This window comes from Papilio polytes, unplaced genomic scaffold (genome assembly GCF_000836215.1).
Source record: "Papilio polytes unplaced genomic scaffold, Ppol_1.0 DF821289.1, whole genome shotgun sequence".
Lineage (NCBI taxonomy): Eukaryota > Metazoa > Arthropoda > Insecta > Lepidoptera > Papilionidae > Papilio > Papilio polytes.
This window is the reverse complement of record NW_013527915.1, coordinates 3733741-3758722: the sequence shown is the minus strand read 5'-3', so window position 1 is coordinate 3758722 and position 24982 is coordinate 3733741. Positions and strand designations below refer to the sequence as shown.

At 32.4% G+C, this 24982-nt stretch overlaps 1 protein-coding gene and 1 non-coding gene across 2 annotated transcripts; one reads left to right on the top strand and one right to left on the bottom strand.

The window, feature by feature from the left end:
• The first annotated feature begins 17311 nt into the window (after positions 1–17311).
• Positions 17312–17383, top strand: Trnah-gug. The gene has a single exon. It is a non-coding gene; the product is annotated as a tRNA-His (tRNA).
• A 4787-nt stretch (positions 17384–22170) lies between these two features.
• LOC106109238 (troponin C) lies at positions 22171–24277 on the bottom strand. Its single transcript, XM_013290652.1, has 6 exons — positions 24149–24277; positions 23932–23959; positions 23579–23722; positions 23349–23468; positions 22571–22702; positions 22171–22263 (listed from the first exon to the last, which is right to left on the bottom strand). The coding sequence occupies exons 1-6, from the start codon at positions 24149–24151 to the stop codon at positions 22229–22231; spliced, it is 462 nt and encodes a 153-aa protein (XP_013146106.1). The 5' UTR covers positions 24152–24277; the 3' UTR covers positions 22171–22228.
• Between the last annotated feature and the right edge of the window lie 705 nt (positions 24278–24982).

Here is a 24982-nt window from a genome sequence, read left to right as displayed (position 1 = left end):
AAACAAGCAAGCGGCCATCTGAATCTAACGAAATGGAAAGCGACCGCTGCCCATGAACATCCGCAATTGCAGATGCGTTACCTACCCTTAATTGACGGAGGAGGACGCGCACATAAAGAGGACATTTCCGCTTTATATGCGTCTTCTCCGCCGTCAATCTACGTTTCCTTCACATCCTTTCCTCTTAAGAAAAGGGTGGAAAGTGAAAGGGAATAAAATTAGGCCTTCGGCATCACACTCATCAGACGAAACGCGGAATTGCTTCCACTTCACGCCTGTTTTCTGTATAGTCTTGGTACTACACCAGGCGAGCCGGCCTATTCGTGTGAAGATGTTAAAGCGGGCTCTACCATAGTTATTCATCTTTCTTTATTTTCTCACATAGTTCTATAGAATATAGGTATATGTTAATAACCAATTTCTTTTTCTTTTATTATCATTACTATTGTTTTTTTTTTGTATTTCCGACCAGTATTATTTAACATAACGCAATTGCTTGTTCTAAAATTAGAAATAAAGAAAAAACATCTTAAATGTTTGACTAATTACTAGAAAGTAATATGTTGCAAAAAATCAAGTTCATGGGCGTCTTTACAAATAAAACGTCCAAACGATAACAAAATTATTTTTTTTAATCTACAATAATGTTTGACGTAATCCCAATGGCTAGATTAGACTGGTGCATGATAAACTGGGTTGGAACGAATTTTCATTATGGCAACACTAAGACTGCTTTCCAGGCCAATGGATAAGCTGAAATTAACGATTTTAAGCTGTTTGTATATTCCTTTCCAGAGATTGAAAGGCAAATTAGCTACTTATCTGTTTTAAAATGATAAATTTCGAGTGTCTTCCGAGTCGAGTGAGTTTTACTTGTTAGAAACTTAGCTTACTAATGAATCACTGGGTTATGATAAAGTGAATGTAAACTTCAGCAATCCAATATAAGTAATGTTAATTTTAAAATAATTTAAGTACATTACACTACAGTAAGATCTGAGTGTTTTTATTTGTGTTTTGTTTTGTTTTTTTTTTTGTTTTCTCCATAGATTTAGATTTAGATTAAGTTTTCTAGTTGTGACCGAGTGTAACATTAAGTACATGTGTTTTATTTTACTTCTACTATTTTGTAAAACTGCGTGTTCTGTTTTTAGGAATCACTGAAAACCGGCGCTTCGGTGTACACCGAGCACATGCCGAATGAATTCCTTTTCATTTATTGAATAAACTGATTTCTTTCTTTCTTTCTTTCTTTCTTCCAGATGGAATAATTTAAATGTATACGTAATTTCATGTTTTTAAACTAAACAAGTTGACGTTTATATTCACTGTTTTTATAAACCCTTGAAAAAACAAATATTTTCAAACTGAGTGTTACAAATCTATAGAAATACAAATAATAGCAAGATAGATATTGTAAAATCTATTAATTTTGATGGTGGATTATGACATTGCTTTTTTGCTAGATGGCGTTAGCTGTTCCATTGTCACGTTTTATTGCAAAATCGCAAGAACACTGTTGTAAGTTTCCATTACTAGATGGCGTTGTGACGAATAGCAACATTGTGAAATAAACTCTTCACTATTGATTGCTTTTGATCTTATAATCAAGTTGATTCATAGTAATAAAGGTTTAGCCACGTTTAAAACTCTTCATGTTTACTAAATTATACCAATAAGTATAATTTTTAAGCATTTATGACGCTAATTAACTTGTAAGTATAAATTTTTAATTTAGGTGGGTTTTCACACATTTTTTTGTATATTATGGAGAATGCGACATACTTATCTTAACCTTAGCGTTCCTATGACTTTTACACGCACCAATAATTATATGTTAATCGATAAAACCTAAAAAAAGTAGTACAGTATGCGTGGTGCAGTCGATCGAATTCGTGTCGAAGCCTAATGAAGCGTTACTAAGCGCTGCTTAACAGCACAACAGAAATACAACCATATTGCAATAAAATGTATAGTGACTATAATTTGTAAAAAAGTTAATTTACAGTTTTAAATAAGTTGATCTGATCAATTATCAATATTAATGTCTTTTTCCCCTTTCTTAATTAAATCTCACTTAAATTTTGTAGCCAACTGTATAAAAATTATAACAAAGTGTAAACTATTCATGAATTGTGAGAGCAAAAATATGTTTATTACCTTTATGTTTTTATATTCATAAAACTGCATTTAATCATGAGGTCATCAAGGTTCTGGGCCGAGGTATCTGAGAGCAGCATGAATTTCTGACTATATTTGGATTTAGACCAAATATTTTTGTCATGCATTTCATTCTCAATTCTCTTGATATGTAATCAATTGCATGTCTGTACGACCTCACGCATTACGTGTTATATACAGAATGTCCCGAATCTCAAAGTCAATACGGAGGTTCACATAAGTTTTCATGCGTTCGAAAGTCATGAAAGCGTTTATCTATACTAATATTAACAAAAGATTTGTATTTTTGTATTTCTGTATGCATTTTTCAATGCATACAGAAATTCATAAACAGAAATTCAATTGTTATTTCTAACTCAAAAACTATTGGGCCGTTTTTGAAAATTCATTCACCGTTTAAAAGGTATATCTATGAGTAACGTAAGGCCATATTTTTTTAAATTTCACATGGATGAAGTCGCTAGCAACAGCTGTTTAAAAAATATCAATCGATCAAAACTTTACTATTCTAGTAATATTTAATATAAATTCCCCCTTCAGTTTTCTTGACAGTAGAACACCCTGTATAAGTTTTTATGAAATCTCTTAAGTGAAATGAATATCCATCAAGCATGTAAATAGGCACTTTTTAGTCTGTAGCCTAAAGCTTTAATTAAATTAAAATATAGTCTAACTATTTTATTAACATTAAGATCAGATAAGATTATAATAATGGAAAAGAATTAGAAACTAGATAATTTAGAAGGCAATTTAGGTATCGATATCGCTTACGAAACTGAAAACGTTTGGTCTAACACTTTAAAGTTACCTACTGAGGTAATTAATGGATCAAACGAATAAACAGCATTCACCGCTGTCGCAAGCTCGCGGAAGCTGTTACAGCGCTGTTTGACCATTCAGCAATTATATAGAGCCTGGAAACCACAATGATATATTATAATGACACGATTATATATATTTCTATACTAATATTATAAAGAGGTAAACTTTGATTGTAATGAATAGGCTCAAAAACTACTGAGCTGATTTTAAAAATTCTTTCACTGTTAAGAGGTTACTTATCTGTGAGTAAGGCTATATTTTTTTCATTTCTTTAACATTATTATTAAATTTCACACCGACGGAGTCGCGGGCAACAGCTAGTATTGTATATTATTATTAAATACGAGAAAGATTAGTGCCGCAATAATCAGCGATAGTCAAATGGTTGAACAATTGTTTTAATGTTTTATGTACCTGCGAGTGTATTAGTTTCAAGTGCATGTGAATAAAAACTTTATGTGTACAAAACAAAGGTTTGTTTACTATATTTCCCATCGAGAGGCTCGGAGCGTACCCCAATAAGGGGTGACTAGGCCATAGTCAACCACGCTGGCCCAGTGCGGGTTGACTTCACACATATCATCGAATTTCTTCGCCGATATGTGCAGGTTGCAACACGATGTTTTCCTTCACCGTAAGAACGTCGGGTAAATTATGTACATATGAAAAATCGAAAATCACGTTGATACATGGGGGGATTCTAACTAAGATATTAAAATATCTAAAACAAAAAAGATCAATTTGTCGCCAAGTATTTGTTTTTAGGTATAAAATGCTATTAAATCGAATGCATAATATAGTATTGGTTTAGTTAATGTTTTAGTCAATATATACGTTTTAAGGTAGCATTTTCTTATCAGCGAATAATATCATTAGACCAATATCAAACACCTGAGTTCGCCCACACTCAAACGCAATGCAGACAAAACACAATGTGAACAAACCGACCAAGGGGTTCCCACGAACCAATGTTTACAAAAAGGATTGAAATTATATCCTGATGTTAAACAATATCGAGTACCATAAAGACAGCAAGACACCTCAAGGCTGAAGATAATGATTAGGGAGAAATCTTGCGTAATCAATGCAGACTATAGTTTAGAATATGCTTCGATATTCCTATCGGTAGAGCTCTCATAAGTCAGAATATGCTACATTATACCCTAATAAATGCATAGTGTACAGATATTTCTTTACTTTATTGATTCACAATGATTTCGATACGTGAATAAAGAAATAAGTTATGTTCTTGGTCGACATCGGATTAACTATGGATATGTGTATGATAATGAGCTGTTTTTCAATTTATTATTATACCAGCTATTGCCTCGCGACTTTGTCTGCGTAAAATAAAAAATAGCCTATGTTAGCCAGTGATATCGTAGCTTTTTAATGGTGAAAGAATTTTTGAAATCGGTCAAGTACTTTTTAAGTTATTTCAATACATACGAAAATTCAAAATCTTACCACTTTATAATATCAGTATAGATGTATTATAATAAAGCCCTTTCGTCTTAACATTCCTAGTCGCTATCATTTTCTTAGCTATCCAGTCCTTGTGTGTTATTGTTAAACTTAGGTTTTAAACAATGAGCTTATTAAAGTTTTACTTTGTTACTTTGGTTGCTTTAACCTGTATATGGTACTAGTAAACAGAAAGTGAATTTGCATTTCCGAACTGTCCTGATTTTAACTGCAAGTTGCGAAACATTGTTATTGCTCCAACATCACCATATTCTTGCGTCAAATTTGATTCTATTGGAGCTCAAGCTGTGACAATCCAGTGTTGTTTGGACGGTTAAATTTACAACGACATAGTCCCTTACTTAATAACATGAATAATGGCTTTCTGTTATACTACGATGATGAAAATCTACTGTACTTCAAACGCTTTGTCGCAACATGGCAAAAAAAAACATGTGCATAAAATTTAAGTCGTAGAGTCCGCTTTAACATCTTCGCACGAATCTGCCGGCTCCCCCGATGTAATACCACGATCACACAGAATATACGCGTGAAGTGGCGTGGTGCTGGAGGCCTAATTTTAGTCCCTTTTTTTAAGAGGAAAGGATAGGAAGGAAAAGTGGATTTGACCTTTGCAGAGACGCATAGGAAGGCGAAATATCCTTTATATGTGCGTCTCCTCCGTCAATTAAGGGTAAGGAACGCATCTGCAATTGCGGATGTTTATGGGCAGCGGTCGCTTTCCATTTCGGTTGATTCAGGTGGCCGCTTGCTCGTTTGCTACCTAATTTTAAAAAAAGAGTATTTTCTATGAGTACCCATAAGGACACCACATATAGCAAGTTAAAAATTTCGATACTTTTGTCCAATGTAGGTAATACATAACTCTGTAAATTATTGTAAAATCTATTGCAGATCAACAATATCTTCTACTTGCTTTTCTACACAAAAAAAAGTTTTTATATGTTACTATTATACATTCAATCAAAACCTATAGACATGTCTTAAACTGGATGCTATCAACTAAATAATCAACTCCTTAACAAGTATTTTTGAATTCAACCGTAAAGTGCTAATTTAATGCAACGAAGTTAAATTCGTTACGCAGCCACAAGACTTTTAATTACAGAATTAGTTTCTCTTATCTTTAAAAGTAGTTTTTTGTGTTAACTCTAAGTCTCAGGTCTTGTGTCTTTTAAATTCTTAGACTGGTACTTTTTGTGCTCATTGTTGCCAGTGACTCGTTTAAGTAAATCTATTTAACTATTGAATCGATTTATTTTATTTTACTAAGGAAATTTTCTTAAATAAATTGTAAATATAAAACAGTAAACTAAATGAAATCCTAAATAAAATTACTGATGTGGATCGTAAAAAGCTTGTAATAGAAAAACTATATCTAAAAAATTTATTAAAACCAGAGCTTTACAAGCTCTCGTCGATTTTAGGCTACCATACACGGACTACTTACAGTTGTCGGTAACGACAGATACAAGCTATCTGTGTTCTGGCGTGAGGTATCTTTATCGACTAACAAACTGCGATTTGTATATCCTAATCGACAGCTTTACGTCTAACTTGAAATCGTTAGTGTCGATTACTTTTAGCAGTCCGTCTATGGCAGCTTTAGATGAGTATCACTTAAACAACATTTAACATACAAGGAACTCAACATACCGGTAATCTAGTAATCAAATAAATCAATTTCTCGGTGTCGCGTGTCGCCACAATCACTTAGCCGCTTGCATAATCACTGAGAGCTAGCTTTGATGGATGATAACACTACTTAGTACGCTGTCGTGAGAAAAAAACTTGCTCTACACGCAACGCGTAAGGCGACCGGAAGAACTTAAGTAACTTTTTTTAATGCGTAGAGATAAGAATTTTACCAATATCCTGTTTTGGTTTTGTATTAAAACTTTTTTTGTAATTATATGAGCACTTTTACTTATTTATATTAATTTACACAACTCCATTGGTATATTGTAAGCATTGGAATAAATTTTCTTCATTCGTACACTTCGCTATTTATCTTCTATCTGTCTATGGTTTATTTTTTTATTGTGACGTAGTTTTACTTCTTAACAAAGACTAGTCGAAAATAGCTTTTATCTAATTTTGTTTCTGTACCGGTTTCTGTTAACATTTAAGTCGCTTAAACATCGTAATTAATAATTCCTATCGATTAAAATTACCGAAACATTTTCCTAATCAGGCAATGCTTAATGACAATCTAATATTGCACAAATCTTTTGTATTAAGATAACTGTGATCACCAAAAGAAGTGGACCACCGGCTTCCGGGCATTCATGTTCAGTCACGAATCCGGCAATATTTCGACACCGCACCGTTGACAGTCAACGCGTAGTGCATTGTGCCATCGATTTCATAAAACTTTATGGCACTCAAAATACCTTAAATGGTATAAATAGTAAAGAATAATGATCTTACGTGAGTAAAAAATGGGATTATTATTGCAAACTAGTTGTTATGACTCCGTCCGCGTTGAAAAAAAGTTTTTGCCAAATTTCATGGAGATCCGTACAGCTTTTCAGGACATACCTTCAAACATCCATCCATCTAATCTATCGTATTTATAATATTAGAAAGATTACATTTAGTTGCATAATACCGAAATTTACATTTTTAAACTAACATATTATTTGTAAAGAAAAAGAAAGTTTTAATTTAATTAAAGCCTAACCAATAATGTGAAATTCCCAACCTGGAGGCTCTTCAATAGGCATATTTACAACACCACTCTCTTATTTTTAAATAAGTTTTACTTTTTTCCGCAATACGTCGAGGTATTGTATATTTATGATTAAAGTACTAGTTACCAAATGTGGGTATTCTAAGTTAATAGCCCATCTATAACATCTAGTGAACTACATACATTTTTATGTTTTTTTCTTGAAAATGAAAGTTGCGTATTAAGATAATATTACTGTGACTTGACTTTAATAGCTTATAACATTACCTTTTACGGTTATGTTTGAACTTTAGCACAATTTATTACACTTAAATTGTAACTTAAAAGGAAACGGTTGTTCGTGACTAAACTATGTATAAGTAATTTTTTACTTGACCTTTGCCACCAGAGATAGTGGCGTAATATTCATTTTATAGATACTTTAGTTTTGCGTTTTGAAAATTAGAAATTACCTTAATTAATGACTCGCTTTCACTTATTTAACAAAAAAAGTAACTAAATAAACTTAGATTTTTTATCATTTAAAGTTGCAAAAACAAGCGGTCATCACAATCCGCCGAAATAGTGTAATTGCCCATAGACGTCCGCAATTATAGATGCGTTGTCTACCATCGACAGAGGAGGTAACGCACATAAAGAGGATATTTTCCCTAATTATGCATCCCTACCGTCAAATCCACTTTCCCTTGCCTTCTTTTACTCATAAGAAAATGGGAGAAAGAATCCCGCACAACTATTGGTCAAGGTAATAAGAAAATTAGATGGATGGGCTTTGGTTAGTAAATGATATAGGTTCAGACTCAGGTAAACTTTATTTATAAACGTTTATTACACGAGCTGTTGCACCTGACTTCACCCGCGTGTTAATTATAAAAAGTAACTAATACATAATATAGCCTATGCTACTCACATATAACGTAGCATTTTAATAGTGAAAAATTTTTTTTCGGCCTAGTAGTTTTTGAGTTATTACAATAAATACATACAAAAATACAAATCTTTCCGCTTTATAACATTAGTATAAACTAAACCAATTAATTGTTTCTTTCCAAATCACTTTTTCAACACTATAATGACAATTTATTCGTCCCGGACCGATGTACATGTTACACAAAAAACTCATAAAAAATACATAAACTTCTAATGAATATAAAAAAAAACCTTCAATTCAAAAACGAAAGCGTTTTTGGAAATCAACGTTTTACATAAAATTTAAATTATTTCGTAAATTTGTTTAGTTTAATATTACGTTAAGATACATTTTTTATATTTATTTAAAAAAATAATTGGTAGTGTAAAAAATATTCTTCCAGCTCCAGCAGATCTTCCAGCCTATGCTTTGTATCTATACCAAATTTTATCGAAATCCGTTCAGCCGTTTAGTCTACAACTCTAACAACCTCCATCCATCCATCCATCTATCCATCTAAACTTTCGCATTTATAATGTTAGTGTGATAATTGATCACAAAACAATTTTTTGTCAATATGTTTATTTCTCTATCGTTTTATTTTAATTGAATTTATTTATTTGCTTGTCGCAGCTATAAATCACCGCTCACTCCACCAATGTGATTACAAATTATTCAGTAAGAGAATGTTATCGTAATTCACTGTAGAATTGTCCGAGATAGATCGAGTTATGCGCTCTATTTGCCTACAAGTGCGTATTTCACTAAAGCAAATGTACAATTTATACTATGGAGGCCTTACATAATAAACGTCCGACGACAATTTTATATTACAAATTACTACGTTATTAAAATAGTGGCCTGGGTAATTATAATATTCTGTGACGAAAACTGATTAAAATTGTAAATTATCTCAACGTTAAAATTAAAAAAATACTCAGTTTTGAATACTTAAAAATTGTCACGTTATTTACGTATTTACATAAAACATTGGCCGCTGATTTTTGGTAATTAATGTAAATAAAATAAACGATCCCTTTACATCGGAATTTCATTTGTTGAATAATTAACTTGGAAATTCCGAAACTGTACGTATATTTAATATATTTGCATATTAAAAGCCTATTTTCAATAATTGATATAAAACGAACCATGCATTTCAAAATTTCTATTCACTTATGAAGATATAAAGCAAAAACTTGTTTTAGTAATCAAAAAGAAATAATTAATTGATTAAAAACCCTTACATTATTTTTATCAAAAACATTTTTAGGCTGCATTTACACTGTACACATAAACTAGCTGTGACTCGCGACTTTGTCCGCGTGGAATTAAAAAATAATAAAAATAGCCTAAGATATTCAGTGATTATGTAATTTTTAATGGTGAGAGAATTTTTGAAACCCTCACAGTAGTTTTTAAGTTGTTTCAATATATACAAAAATACAAATCTTTCTACTTAATAATATTAAGAATAGATTAATTATTTTGTGTAACAACTTAAAATATTTATAATTTAATTTTCTACGTCAGTAATTGAGGGTAATTAGAAGAATCTATCAGGTCTTATGTTAATTCTAATTTATGCAAACTTAGTTTTTATTTCAAATTGATAAAAGATATCATTTAAACGAGCAACATTAATTCATTCTTTTTTTGTATTTTATTTACTTTTTAATAAATTTACATAACAATTTATTGTATTACGAAATTATCAAAAAAACGAATAAAATTTTTGTAACAAAACTACAAAAAACGAAATCCATATAAATTTAAAAATCTAAATATTTTACAAATAAATATCTAAATTTGTAAATTTTTGAATCTTTTATTAAGCAATATGAAGATCAATATAAGATTGCATTTCAACTTGTTGATGGTAAAAAGAATTATCGAGGTTAAGCAACGCACAGCTAGCTGCACAGTTGAATGGGTGACCGGTTTTGCGATCTTACTACAACATCGAGCGCGCTCATATCCTTATCTCCGTTGTATCACAATTGTCATTGGGAACCTAATTAGATACTTAAGTCCAATTTCCACTAAATGAATAGCCTCGCAACTCTAGCGCGATTGCGATTTCTATCACACCTATATCAGTCCCGCTATTATAAATGCCAGCCGCAAACAATCAGCAATAAGCCATTAGTCGCATTAGTGGAACAAGGATCTATGCCGTTAGCTTACTACTATAGTAGATTCGATCACGATTATAGGCTAGTTTTCCTTCTAGATTGCGAAGGACTTGCGACCGTAGATTTGCATAAAAAGTAGGGTACTTAATGAATCGGTGGTTGAATTTAATAAGTATAGATTACGAACCAATTTAAATTACATACATGTACAAGAACCTGTCAATTATCCAGACGGACAGATAATTGTGTACCATTAAAGCACTCACATTTAGATATAGTGTTTACGTTTAGATTAATTTGTTAACTTCTTTTACTCCTATTTGTAGGTAAGGTACCAATACAGCAATAGTTAACATTTTTCAAATAAAGTTCAGTAGGTATTTAATTGATATAATCTCAATAACCTGAATATATTACTCATGAATCATATACAAAAAATCTATTGCGTATCAATGAACTGTCAGAAGCCATACGCAATGAATTCGTGAAGTATTTCTACCATTAAGTCGGCAATGACCTGATTACTTTGTTCCAAATTAACATTGATTGAAATTAACTTGTTTATACATTAAAACTCTCTAACATATTGTAAAGTTAAAATGACATTATTAAAAGGAAGAATAAAAGAAGACAGAGCAGAATTTTTGTTGAAAAAATAGCATTGCTGTCGTCTTAATTGAGCTTATGCTGATCATCTGAGCGTGCGTACAGCTGAAACTAAACTATCGGACAACTGTTTACTCGCGCTTTGATTCCTATAAGCAATTAAACAGTTAGATTGGATGCGAAACAATCGACAATCGCACACCAGTTGTGTGATACAGTAAAAGGTACCTGCTCTTACTAAAGAAAAATGTTCTGAATACCGCTCATATTGAGCTAGAACTACACCAACTTAAGGTCTCTGCCTACCACTCTAGATGACTTTTTCTTGTTATCGTTGATTTAACCAAAGAACTGTACCGGGGTCTTTCCAATGAATCAGTTACGACATTGTAGACCTCTGATAAAAAGCATGACAAACGTCTATTATCGCTGAGAACGACTCAGTTTATGTTTTCGATTCAGTGTAGTTTCGCAACCACACTCACCTTGTCAAATACAATGGCGATTCAACGCTCTGTATACATTGTACTGCAGCGAATTGTAACATTATCGCGGACCTCATTAAAATTGTTTGAATTATTAAGATATTTATAATGTTTACTTGATTATGGTTAGAGTTAAATTACCTTGGGATTTTAAGTATGATAGTTGGAATTGAATTGAGTATTTGAATACTCTACAATACCTAACATATGGAGCATCTTCTTTGAGCAAAACCTAAGAACCGGTAAACCACGAAAGAGCTAACTCTCTCTCTCTCTCTGATAAATATCGTTATGGCTTCTGCAATGTTATAAGCTTTTCTCCTTAATTAACAATTATCCAGCAAGCTATTATTAACAAGGACTGTTCATTGAAGGCAGTAAAACTATAATTAAATTGTCAATGAACTTCTAGTAACCCGTAATTATCTATTGAAATATTCCTTTCAATGTAAAAGATAGTGATTGATGATTTCAAGCCAAAACGTTTGAAGTAGATTGAAATATTTGTTACACGGTGTTTAACCTTGTCAAAGCATGACCATGTTCTATGTCTTGATCTTTGACATTCGTCAGGTGACCTTAGAAGACAATTTTGAAAGCAGTGTAAAGATTTTAGATAGAGAACAATACTACCAAACCTACAAACTATTGATAAAATATAAATGTATTCATTTATAATAGACTAGCTTTTGTCCTCGTAAGATTTAAAAAAAAATAGGCTATGTGTTCTTCCAGATTATTCTTTACATCACCGAGTTTCATGAAGATTCCTTCAGCAGTTTAGGCTACAAACTCTAACAAACATCCATCCATCTATCTAAACTTTTGCGCTTTTAATATTAGTATGATTTAGCTTACTAATTAGTCTAAAAACATATATGTTGAAAATATTAATGTCGATAAATCAAAATCCGGTAACAATAGATGTTCAAAAATGAAAAGCCAAAGAGAGGTTTAAAACAATAGAATGCTGAAGGTACACACAATCAGGCTGTAGTCGGAGTGCACCGGTATCCATTAAGGATTCATTATATGGTACGCTTCTGTTTGATTACAAAAGTAACCTCGACTCGTGCGGTCTTTATAAAGTCATTGACGTGGATACGAGTTAGCAAGGCGTATCATTAACTCGCGTTCTTAGTGTAATGAAAATGGCAACAACTCGCAACTGTTTCCCGTCAACGCTTGTTATCAAATTGTAGAGCAAACTGTTAAACAAGAAATTGTTGGTAGACGTTATGGCGGCTTACTAGATTGAATTTCTTAAACATTTCAATGTTTTTGCTACAGCAATCATTGCAATAGTAACTAGTTAAAATTAAGATTTTAATCCCCATGTTTTCTCAATAGAAGCTTTGATCTAGATATGAAATCCCTCCTATTTCAACACTACTCCATCAATCACTATTTGGTCTATAAAATGTAAACATGTAATTGAAAAAAAAAAATTTTAATCTTAACGAGACCTAAATGATTAAACAACGAAAAAGTTTTAACTATCTCTTACCACTTCGTAAGTTTCTGATCTAGGATAGGAATGCAATAAGCAATTTAGATGCAATTGCTCGCTAAATTCCAAATGTAGCGCCTTAGTTAAATAATATATGATAATGTGTATGTAAACTGTTACATTACCTCAATTCTTTAAAGGTAACGCTGAACTAAGAAATAATTGATCCAATTTATACAAAGTAAAGCAAACATAAAAAAGTGTTAGAATTAATTAGTTTTTTTGTAGTTTCCTTCATTTTTGTTTTCAATTTATTTTCAAACTAGCTGTCACCGTGCGGCTTCATCCGCATGAAATTATGAAAATTTTATTTTATTGTTTACATTTGTCAAATTATCAATAGCAAATGACATGACATTACAAACTTTAGCAATCTATCTTTCTTGATGTTGGCAGTAACTTATGGTCTCTTTCCTACATTAGAATTTTTAACCAATTTATTTACCCCCTAAGTTTAGTAGCGTGAAAATAATAGCCTAAAGCGTGACGTAAGTGTAGGGCTTTTTACTAAAGAAAGAATTATTAAAAAATATGCTGTAATTGCTGACATCTTAGGCAACAAAGTAGTGTGTGTTTACGCTTTATTATAATAGTATAGATAGTATAGATTGTAATTTAATTTAGAATTTGCTAGAAACCATTAGATCGTGAGTACACCTAAAACTAAACTCGTACAATTGTTTAGTCTCGCTTTGATGCCTATGAGCTTGTCATATATTAGCACACTACTCGATTTTTAGTTGTGCCACTAAACAGTTGAATGCGGTACAAAACAATCGACAATCGCTGAACAGTTGTGCTATAGTTTAGTCATACGTGTACGCCATGATAAGCTTATAAAGAACACTATAAGGGGTATATTAATATAACCTTTTGTGGTTGAGTTGACACCTAGACGAAATAGATACTCTTATTTACATTATCTGTACCACAGAAATTAGAAAGTTTGTGTAAGTTTCCGTCAATAATCATAGGATAAGAAATGAAAGCGAATTTGTGGTTAGATTTCAATTTTATAACATAGCTGAAGTTAACATTTCCCTGCAGGCTTAAACTTGATGATTGCATAGTTTTAGATAACTGCTAAGTACTTACAGACGCTTAACGTTTACTTATCTAACCCTTAGTCTAGTTTTCTCATACTAATATTTTAATGGAGTCATTTATTGGCCGCTTACGACTTACATAATTATTTCACCATGCTAAACTTTTTTTCATGAATGTACCAAAATTTGAGGACAAACAATCCACTTGATTGTCCAGTTTGTGTTATAATAACTGGTAGAGTTACATTCCTATATTGGTATGTTTCAACGTATAGTGTGATGAATTTATCTGGCCCGGTGAGAGGCACTGATGTTGTAGTATGCCAGTAAATATAGAAAACTAAATTATGCATCGACAATGACACATGGGACTGGGGATGAGAAGACTATATTCCAATGAGAATTTCATGGAACTTTTTTGACATTGTTAAAAGGCGTTAATGGTCTATTATAGTCTAGTCTCAGTTCTACCCACCGGGTAAAATACATTTGTAGATCTATACTGCACGTATGTTGCGAGACAGGTGGAACTTGCTTCGCAGTTGAGAGTAATAGCTCAATTATCAAGGTCGCTGGGTTACAAGAATTGGTGTGTGATACATGTGAAAATATCTGTAAACAATAGGATTGCCATGGGAAAGGAAAGTTTTTACTTCATTATTTTAACTTCCTTAGTGCTTTCTTCCTCATGTGATGTCGGATTTAATTTTTGACTGTAAATACGTCTGTTTTTCAATGTTCTTTTCTTTATTTGATAAAGGGTTTTTTTATAACTTTAATTATTTTCTTTAACGATGTTTTAGATGCGATTTTGTTTTTTGGCATGTACAAATCTTACTAATATAAATGCGAAAGTTTAGATTTAGATGGATGTTTGTTAGAGTTTGTAGCCTAAGCGGCTGAACGGATCTCGATGAAATTTGGCATAGACGTAGATTATAGTCTGGAAGAACACATAGGTTCATCACTTTTGGTTTAATTTCACGCGCACGGAGACGCGGGCGAAAGCTAGTAGGTAATAAACTTTTGTTCGAATTATGAAAATAGGTGTTATTATGCATGTTTGCCGTTTGTAATGTAAATAACATTGTTACATGAATGGAATCAATCAAAGGCACAGTTGGGTTTCTTTATCGGTTCGTGTACAGGTTGGTTTTTTATCAATCATCACTTTCGACATCGGCCAACTGTAATTTGAATAAGTTCACGACATAATGTACAGTCAGCGCCATATTTTATAACGGCCTATTTGAAGTGCATTAGTTATAAAAAAAGAAACAAGATATAACTAATGACACTCTTGGTAATAAAATGAATCGAATGACAACCGACAAAATTATTCAGGTTCAGCATTTAGTCTACCAAAACTCATCATGGAATTTTCATACAAGCACCCATACATATAAATATACTATGACTCAGCGAAGATCATTACTTGTTAACAAAAGTAAAGTACCAGCTCAATAATATCTATGTGAAGTTATACCTCTTATGAGTATACACAAATGAAAGCATTATTGTAATCCAGTTTACGTTGATTCGATCATCTTTCATACGTTTGCCAACATCTTCTACTTGCAGAAATCTAATTAAAGGCATGAGGCTCATTGTTCACTATTGTTACTACATACATATGCTCCATGTATCCTATTTGAATAGCACTGTTTCGAAGTGAAGTGAAGTGAAGAGAAGAAAAGAGTCATCGCAATGCGTTGTATCAGATGCTATTAGGTGTACAATTTGATTGCCTACAGTTACAATATAAGATTCCAGTTTATTTTACTTAATTATCTTGTATCTGTTAATTTACTTACACTATCATATGTGTATTTCTACTTTACAATTTTATTATATAAACGCTTAAACCTATTTGTCGTTGACTGTACTCAAAATGGACGACGTGACCGGGCGCAGCTCGATTCGCGGCGGCTGCGTTTTCCATCAAATTTGCTTGTACATTTTTTTTCTTTCATAAAAGACAATCGTGGAACCACGTCCACCAATTTTCTAAACGAGTTGCATGTTTCAGATTTCGTAAAGTAATCTAAAATGCTCTACATTTTAGTAATGAGTACAATTTGAGATCAGAATGCTAGTCTTGTCCTAAGCCTAATTACATGTTTGAATATACATTCCTTTTCAACATTTCAATACAAATTTGACAAAGATTAAATTTCCGACGATCATCAGCTATTCTTACTGGTTTAGAAAATACTTATTTCGGTGTTTTAATTGCAGGTGGGCAGATGTAATTAGTAGTTCTGTAGTTCATCTGGTTTTGCGGATGTCCATGGGCTTCGTTGACCACCTCTGTACGCTCGCCGCTTGTTTGTCCCTTTTCTTATATAAAAAATGGTCAGAACTATAAATAAGTAGATACTTCTAATTCCAGTATTTAAACAAAGAAAGTTTGTTGCCTTACGGGAACCTATAACAGTTAGCTATTGTCGTCAAATCACCAGTAACAGTGTCGTAAAGCCGGCAGACAAAAGTAAAAGCGTTGTAGCAATCTAGAATGTTATACAATTAGTGAGGAAACAGAGCTATGTAACTTAGTTTTTCTTATAAATTGAACATTTAGTTACTCAATTCAGCCAGGCGCACTGATAGATTAATATTTTATTTTATTTCAATCTGCTTGTTTCACAAAACACTGTTATGGTTTAACGAGTTCTTTTAGTCGCTAAGTTTTGTTAGATATTTTTATTATGTCTGGTCAGTTATTTGTAACTTTTGGTTTTGTTTATAGTGTAAGTAAATGAATTGTTAGTGACCACTATCTTTGAAAAATAATGTCATAATAGCCTATGTGTTCTTCCAGAGTCTCCTCTACGTCTATGTCAAATTTTATCGAGATCCGTTCAGTCGTTTAGGCTACATTCTCTAACAAACATCCATCCATCCATCTAAACTTTCGCAATTATAATATTAGTAAGGTTTTATAACAAACGAACGATTGGATTATATTTTTAAGGCGTAAGATCGTAACTAGTATGTTTATATTACTTACTTCAAGTATACTTTAGTAATGTAAGTAAAACGTATTTAGGTTGCCTAGATTTTTTCGTAGAACCTGTAAATACGAAAAAATAATTGAAAAGAAGTAAAACGTTTAAAACCTCAGATCCGCGGTCTTTTGATCGAATTCTATTTAGGTTTTTGTCCGTTTCGCACAGATTCTTTCTTATTTCTTCTGTAAAATTACAAAGAATCTCTATCTAGTTCAAATGTTAATAAAAGCAAATAATTTGATTTTTTCTCCATCGTGGAATATTTACACCATTATATTGAATGCGGACTGATATGAATGCGGATAGTTTCAGTTTTATTTTGCGTTATAGGTGAAATGAGCAATGAAAGAATACATCAGCATTTTTTTATTAAAATATTTTCTTAGTATAAGACTGATATTTTGTTAACAATCGTGCATGTCTCAATAGCCGTGATCGTCTAGTGGTTAGGACCCTACGTTGTGGCCGTAGTAACCCAGGTTCGAATCCTGGTCACGGCAATGTGAAAACATTGTCACGGTGAGACTTTCTTTTTTTTGTCCTTTTATTTTAATTTTAATGTTCTTGTAATGTAAACCAAGTTTAATTTACTGGAATCAAAATTAACTCTAAAATAACTGAAACTGAAATGTAACAAATAAATCAAGTATTCATTGGAATGAATTAATTTTGCTAACTATTATCATTTTGTTTATATTAAAACTAAATTTTCGAATACCTAAACCTTTCTATTTAACTCTTCAAAATTAACTTTTTATGTTTGTACATTAGCGTCATCTATTAGCCACAGTTCGAAACGTCAAACGCAAAGCGCCATCTATTGTAAGAGGTGAAGACTTATTTAAGATTTTGTTTTATTTATTTTGTAAACTAATTTTTATTCTTTTCTTTTGCCCGAAATTAAGCATTATTAATATAAATTAATCTTAGTCTGGGTATATTTTTGGATGACCTTTAATATTTAAGTGATTCATGAAAATTAGATATAGACTAACTTTATTTATTTTCGTTTCTTTAGTCGACGCTTTGATTAATAATCTGCATTAATGGTTATTTTTAAATGGTATAATATGGACAGAATATAGCAATTATATATGTACTAGCTTTTGCCTGCGATTCCGTCCACGCGGAATTAAAAAAAGAGATGCCTGATTCCAGACTACGCTCTACATTTGTGCCAAAATTCAACTCGATTCGTTGTGCCGATACCTTTACACAAACATCCATCCATCCATCTTTTACGTACTCTAATAGTAGTAGGAAGTAAGATTAATTAGTTTTATGTTGTCACTTGCATTAAATCATCGCATTAGGACACTGACATAAATAATATGTCGGTGGCTGCACAGAACATATGACTGCACATAAATTACAATAATGATTGATTGAAGTCATCAGTTAGTGTGTCGATAAGATCTGATGCACTTGCGTTTAGTCGACCATTAGTGAAGCGTGTCGCACTGCGCTGCCAATCTTCAACAAGGGCAACATTATCAACTATTTTTAAAAGCGGGCTCAAGAACTATCGCACAACCGTTCTGCGATTGTCGATTGTTCCGCTTCTTCTTTCAACTGTTCAACTAAAAATCGAGTTTGCGCACCTCAATATAAGCCCATAGGAAACAATGCGCGATTAAACAGTTGTGCGATGTTTTAGTCAAAGATGTGCGCACGTAATACACAAAGTGTCTTATCCACGAACAAAATAATCAGTCACCAACTCCCATAGAAAAGGGAAGAAATGAAAAATAATGTTTTATTCGCATTGTTATCGCTGCTATATTTAATAATTATTAGTTTCTGGCCATTTTTACAGTTACCTATTTCCGTTTTATGATAACATTTAAAGTATAATTTCTCGGCAAAACGATAGTTCCTCTGTTTATCTAGACAGAAATCTATTCCACGCAGCACCGCTGTCGTGAAATTTATTGCCGAAGTTTGTTTCTAACAAATAACGAGGAAACTTACAAACATAGGAATGTACCTCCTTGAGACCTTTCGAATATCTTAAAGTAATTTGCACCTGAATGTAGAATTAAATTCAAATAAAGAATTAACAAGAACGCTTCTCTTTTTTTTTTTTTTGAAGATCTCTCTCCCAGAGAATCCCTCTCAATGAATCCCTCACTGAGCTTGTCTGTCGCAGCTAATTCAACTGTTTAGTTGCACAACTAAAAATCGAACATGTGCACACCTTCTTAGCTCATAGGAATCAAAGAGAAAGTAAACAGTTGTGCTAAGTCAAAGGTGTGCGAATTTAGAAACACCCACATTTTTATAAAATACTCTACATGATTATTTTTAAACAAATATCTAAATACATTTGTTATCTCGTGAATATCCATGGTTGTAAATATTTTATAACTTATCATAAACATTGGACGAACCAAGGCAGAGCAACACCTCAGATCGAATATTTTTGTGTCATAATATGTCAGAATTGTTATTTAGAACCGTACAGTTTCAGTCTGTCGGTAGAGATAGCTCGAAGTTCCGTGTACAGCGGCCCTAATCGGCAATGTTTAGACAAACTAAAACATACGTCAGATAAAAAAAACTGGTTTATAATTTTACGTATAGTAAAGCTAAACCAAAAAAAGTTTTAATTAAGATGACTTAATAATGTAATAACACACGTTTTAACAATAAGGGTTAGTTTTGCTCTTGTTTACTTGGACATACCTACTCCATAAGATAGATCATATGTATATATTGGTACACCAATACTAATGTGAGAATACTTTTGTTTACTTTAAAACGTATTTAATGTCAGTGACAATTGTTTAAAAATTCATATTTGTATGTACAATTAATAATTAAATACATTTAACACTGCAACGTGTATGAAATATATTAAGCCGTCATAAGAGGCCGCTTTCCGCACGACATGTGTTATGTTTCCACGTTAGAAACAAGCATAATGAATTCGCAAACGAATTGAATCTAACGATCGTCGACACCGCACATCGCTCCAATTGAATTTGTACGCAGATTTTAGAACTAAATGTGAATTTATTTACTAGCTGTTGCTAGCGACTTCATCCGCGTGAAATTTAAAATAACAAAAAATATAGCTTATGTTACTATATGTAGCTTTTTAATGGTAAAATATGTTTTGAAATCTGTCCAGTTTTTGAGTTATTGCAATACATACAAAAATCCAAAAGTACTAATCTTTCCTCTTTATAATATTAGTATAGTTTAAAGATTCAGTTTCACACGAGTAGTAATAATTAAAAGGTAAATTATGGAGATGGCTATGAAATTTTTAAAGATGAATCACATACGAGTGGTAGAAAGAATTCATATAATGACTTTTGATAGAGATGTAAAGAAAAAAGTACATACTGTATCTCTATATGCGTATAAGGACATGATGTATTGATGACGAACCCATATATGTAAAAAAATATTAAAGTAAGGCTAACAGTGAGGGTAATTTATATTACAAATTTACATATACAACATCTAAAAAATGTCAACATTACCGAAAGCGAGAGATAGACACGGGTTCGCCCTTAAAAATGATCCGGGCTGAGAGCCTCGGTGCTCCGAAGTGCCGTAAATGTGTGTATTACAGCTGACATAGCGGGGATAGTGGTAAATGTATTCAGGAGCGAAAGGTAAATAAAATTTTCTAAGTACTTTTCACGCTACTATCGTGTGACGAAACTGGATATGAAACCTATAATTTTCAGTTAGATAAATACAATAGAAGCTTTTTATATTTACTTTCAACTAACTATCGTCCACGACTTTGTCCCCGTGGACAACACTAAAGAAAATAACAAGATAAAAAAAGTAAGTAGTCTATGTGTCGTTCCAGACTATCCTCTACATCTGTGCCAAATTTCATCGAGGTCCGTTAAACCGTTTAGACAATAAACAGTAACACACATCCATCCATCTATCTAAACTTTCACATTTATAATATAAGTTACATATAAGCTGTCGCCCGTGGCTTCTTCCGCTCGGAATTATAGAAAAATACTTAATTAGTAGAGTGTTGGTGGCTCAGTGACAACTTGAACGTGAACACTTGACTTGTAATCTACTGGCCTTGGGTTCGAATCCCGCCATGTACCAATGTGATTTTCAATTTTTCGAATTTTCATATGTACATAATTTAGCCGACGTTCTTATGGTGAAGGAAAACATCGTGATGCAACCTGCACATATCGGTGAAGAAATTCAAAGATATGTGTGAAGTCAACCAACCCGCACTTTGCCAGCGTGGTTGACTATGGCCTAGTCACCCCGTATTTGGGTAGGCTCCGAGCCCCTCGGTGGGGACGTGTAAGAGCTGGTGATGACTTAATTAGTAGCCTATTTGTGCTTCAAGACTATGTTCTACATCTATGCCAAATTTTAGTGAGATTCGTTGGTTCGTTATGGAGATGCGTAGTAAGAAAATTACATCCATCCATATAAAGTTTCACTTCTTACTAATATTATAAATGCAAAAGTTTAGATGTATGGATGGTTGGATGTTTGTTAGAGTTTGTAGCCTAAACAGTTGAATAGATCTCGATGAAATATGGCATAGATGTAGAGGATAATCTTGAATACATAGGATACTTACTTTGCTTTTTTTTCCACTCAGACGGAGTCTCGGGCGAAAGCTAGTTTATAATATTAGTAAGATTTATAATATTTTCTACTTGTACTTTACTATATTTATTCATCAAAACATCTCCAATTATGTAAGTGGTACTAAAAAAGTATTATTATGAAATCCTAGTTTGCTAGTTGCCAGACACATTTTCTACGAAAAGTTTGACCGAAGAGTAAACTGTCCAAAGTTAACTTGTAGTTTAGAGATAGGATAGAACATCTTCAGAGGAAATAAAATTCCATATTTAAATCATTGAAATTCAGTTCATCTGAATGTAGAATTAAATAAGTTATTGAAGCGCATTTGATTATATTGGCGTTGATTTCATTCAACTACACGTAATATCATACGTTGGTAAGGAATATCTTGCATGAGTTATATGCAGTTGCAATCAGGACGCTATACATGTAAAATATTCAAAGAATCTTTGATTATTAAATCAGAAAGGTCCCGTTGGTATTGAAGATAATTTTCATATTGCATTTTTCATATTTCGTTTGAGTTTAAATTGTTTAAAGTCTGAAGTCTAATCTCATTTTGTTGTTAGTGTCTCTTCATGCTATGGTTTAGTAAAGATACTGTACACATAGACACAAATGGTTTAAAAATTCTTTGATATAAAGAAAACAATACACTTTTACCACAAACATATTTATTTACTTTAGGAACCTTATTTTTAAAGTTACACGAATTTGTACTGTAACCTTTTACCGTTTTTTGTTTTTATTTAGTCGTCTCCACCTGTCATCACTTCCATGAATTCTGCAACATAATTTAGAATCAGTATCCATAAGATGATTATCAAAAAATAAAAATCAAATAACATTTAATCTTATTGCCACTACAATACAATTGGTAATTATTAAAAAAAACACAACAAAGTAGTTAAAAATAGAATAAAAAACACGTAATAAAGAACAAACAAAGTATTTAAAATGTGTATTGCAGTGCTGACCGGATTGAGTCCTCGCTCAGCTATGAATGCTGGATGCTTCTGATCGAATTACCCAGCGCTGATCTTCCGCGAGATCATTAGATTATTTACATTAAATAAAAGAAATAAATCTACCATCAAAATCGACAGTGCCTGATCCATCAGAATCAATTTCTTCAATCATCATGTCCAATTCTTCCGCACTGATTTTGTCATCTAATTCTCTTAGGATTTCCCTTAATACTCCAGTTGTTATATATCCGTTACCTGAAAGACCATAACATCAAATAAAATCTCATATATTTGAATTGGTACGGCTATCTTAAGTTGAACATTTATTCGTAGATATGCAACTTTACTATCCTGTCGAAGTCATTAAATGGTTGTATTAATTTCTTACTCTCAATTTTGACGCTAAACCTACAATATGGAATTCCCATTCTCATTGCGACAGTAAATTTCTTTCATGAGGTAAGTAGTTCTGGTGGTTTAAAATCCTCTAAACTATTGTTCGTTAGCAATAAAAGGAGAGCGTTCATAAACAGGCTCTAAAGCTCTATTTATATCAATTCTAGAAGTTGCAGTAAATCATTGTAGTTTATTGTAGAAAACTAACAACTCTAACTAAAACAAACATTAGGTTTTATCTAAAACACGACTGTAACTGAAATTAACGACCAATTTATGAAAGTAATGGTTGTTTGTATTTGTATTGCGCTTTTATGAATTTTAACATCAACATTAACATCACAAGAATTGGATCGAATATTATACAGAAGTCCCTGATTGGTTTGTTATAGCTGTAGATTTAAATTTTAAGTTGCGTTAATCTTCTAATAATTAAATAATGCATAATGCTGGTATTAGCTTTTAGTTAATATCATTGACACAATTATTTTTTTTTTTAAATTACCCTCTTTATCATATAAACGGAATGCTTCTTTTAGTTCCTGTTGCATTGCCTCCGCGTCTTCTTCCACCATAAACCTTGACGCCAATGTCACAAATTCTTCGAATTCCAACTCACCGGACCCTAAAACAAATCATTTTAGAATATTGTATTTGCTTTGGCATTAGCACACAATCCCATTTCCACTGACTACAAGTCGCGCGACAAACCACTTAATGGAAATAGGCACTTACCATCAACATCTACTTCAGTGATGATTTCTTGAAGGCTTTCGTCAGATACCTGGTGCCCTAGCATGCCGAGGATTGTGCCTACCATGACCGTACCGATGCAACCCTTCTTTTCTTGATCGAATGCTTCAAAAGCTTTCTTCAAAACTACAAGCAAAATTAATACGATAAATAGAGAGCACTCTGTCATTTAAACTGTCTATGTTATTTTCGCAAATAATAATGTCGTGTTATTTTTCACGATTTCATCAAAACAGTTTCCTAAACCTAAATTTACTAAACAACTAAAACAAAATCTAAAGGCTAAAAAAATATCTACTCGGTTACTTGATATAAATAAATAATAAAGTACTCACTGTTGATTTGTTCTTTGTCAAGGTCCTCCTGAAATATATATAAGGCACACTTCATAAAACTTGACAAGATAAAGTATTTTACTTGGAAATATTCGTATTATTTTCCGATACTTAAAATAGCGTCTGTGACCAACTAACAAGTTGTTCATTAAAACTGGTTATTCCTATTCGATCAGTTTTCTAGACTTAAAAAAACAATCAAAAACAATATTCTTACCATATCAAAGATATAAATATCTAAAAAGAACGTGAAATTATTTTTTAACTTCTAGTATGAAAAACTGCAAATATATTTTCTTGAACGCGGTATATTTTCAGTGTCAGTGGATGTGGCGTCTCATTTTCACTGAACGAACTAAACAACTAGCCGCAAGCGTGCGCCTGACAAAGCTTGGCTCGGCATCGCTTTGGGACAGATTTTTCCAAGCCATTTCAAACACAATCGCCTTGGCGTCTACTCTTTTACATGTCACGAAATAATTATTTACATATGACCATCGAATCGGAGTGATTTGAACAACTAGAGTATTAATTATTTTATGTTCGCTGTCATTAATTTATTGCAAACAAATTAATTATACGTTCAGTATTGGATTATTGCCACAGTTTAAAGCGAAAAATCCTAATTGATTCGCCAATATGTTAACGGACCGGAACTGGCAAAAGTTTTCTTAAACACTCTATTACATTAGAACTAGTAAATTGGACATTTGTAACATTTTGAGCACACATTTTTAGGTATAGCGTTGCAATATCACGTCATACAATTAGATATATATATATCTGACTTTGTTGATATAAAAATTGGTAATCTAAATCGGGAATGTAAGGGTAAAAGATTTTGTTTAAATCTAATCGTTTATTCAAAACACGCCATCAACGGTCCGCTTTTGAGCTAACAAAATTTATACTCAATTAATATTCAAGGATCAAGCTACTTAAGGGCGCTTTAAATTGCTTAATGTTTTAATCGATGACTTAAAGGCCACTACATTCAGTCCGATAAGTCACGTTTTGACAGATAATTAAATTTGCACGTAACGAGAGCGAA

Coding starts and splice junctions, on each gene's coding strand:
- LOC106109238 (XM_013290652.1), bottom strand. Junction 22,703..23,348: donor CCGTTTATATGATAAAGAGG/GTAATTTAAAAA, acceptor ATGGTCTTTCAG/GTAACGGATATATAACAACT. Junction 22,264..22,570: donor AGGCACTGTCGATTTTGATG/GTAGATTTATTT, acceptor ATTATGTTGCAG/AATTCATGGAAGTGATGACA.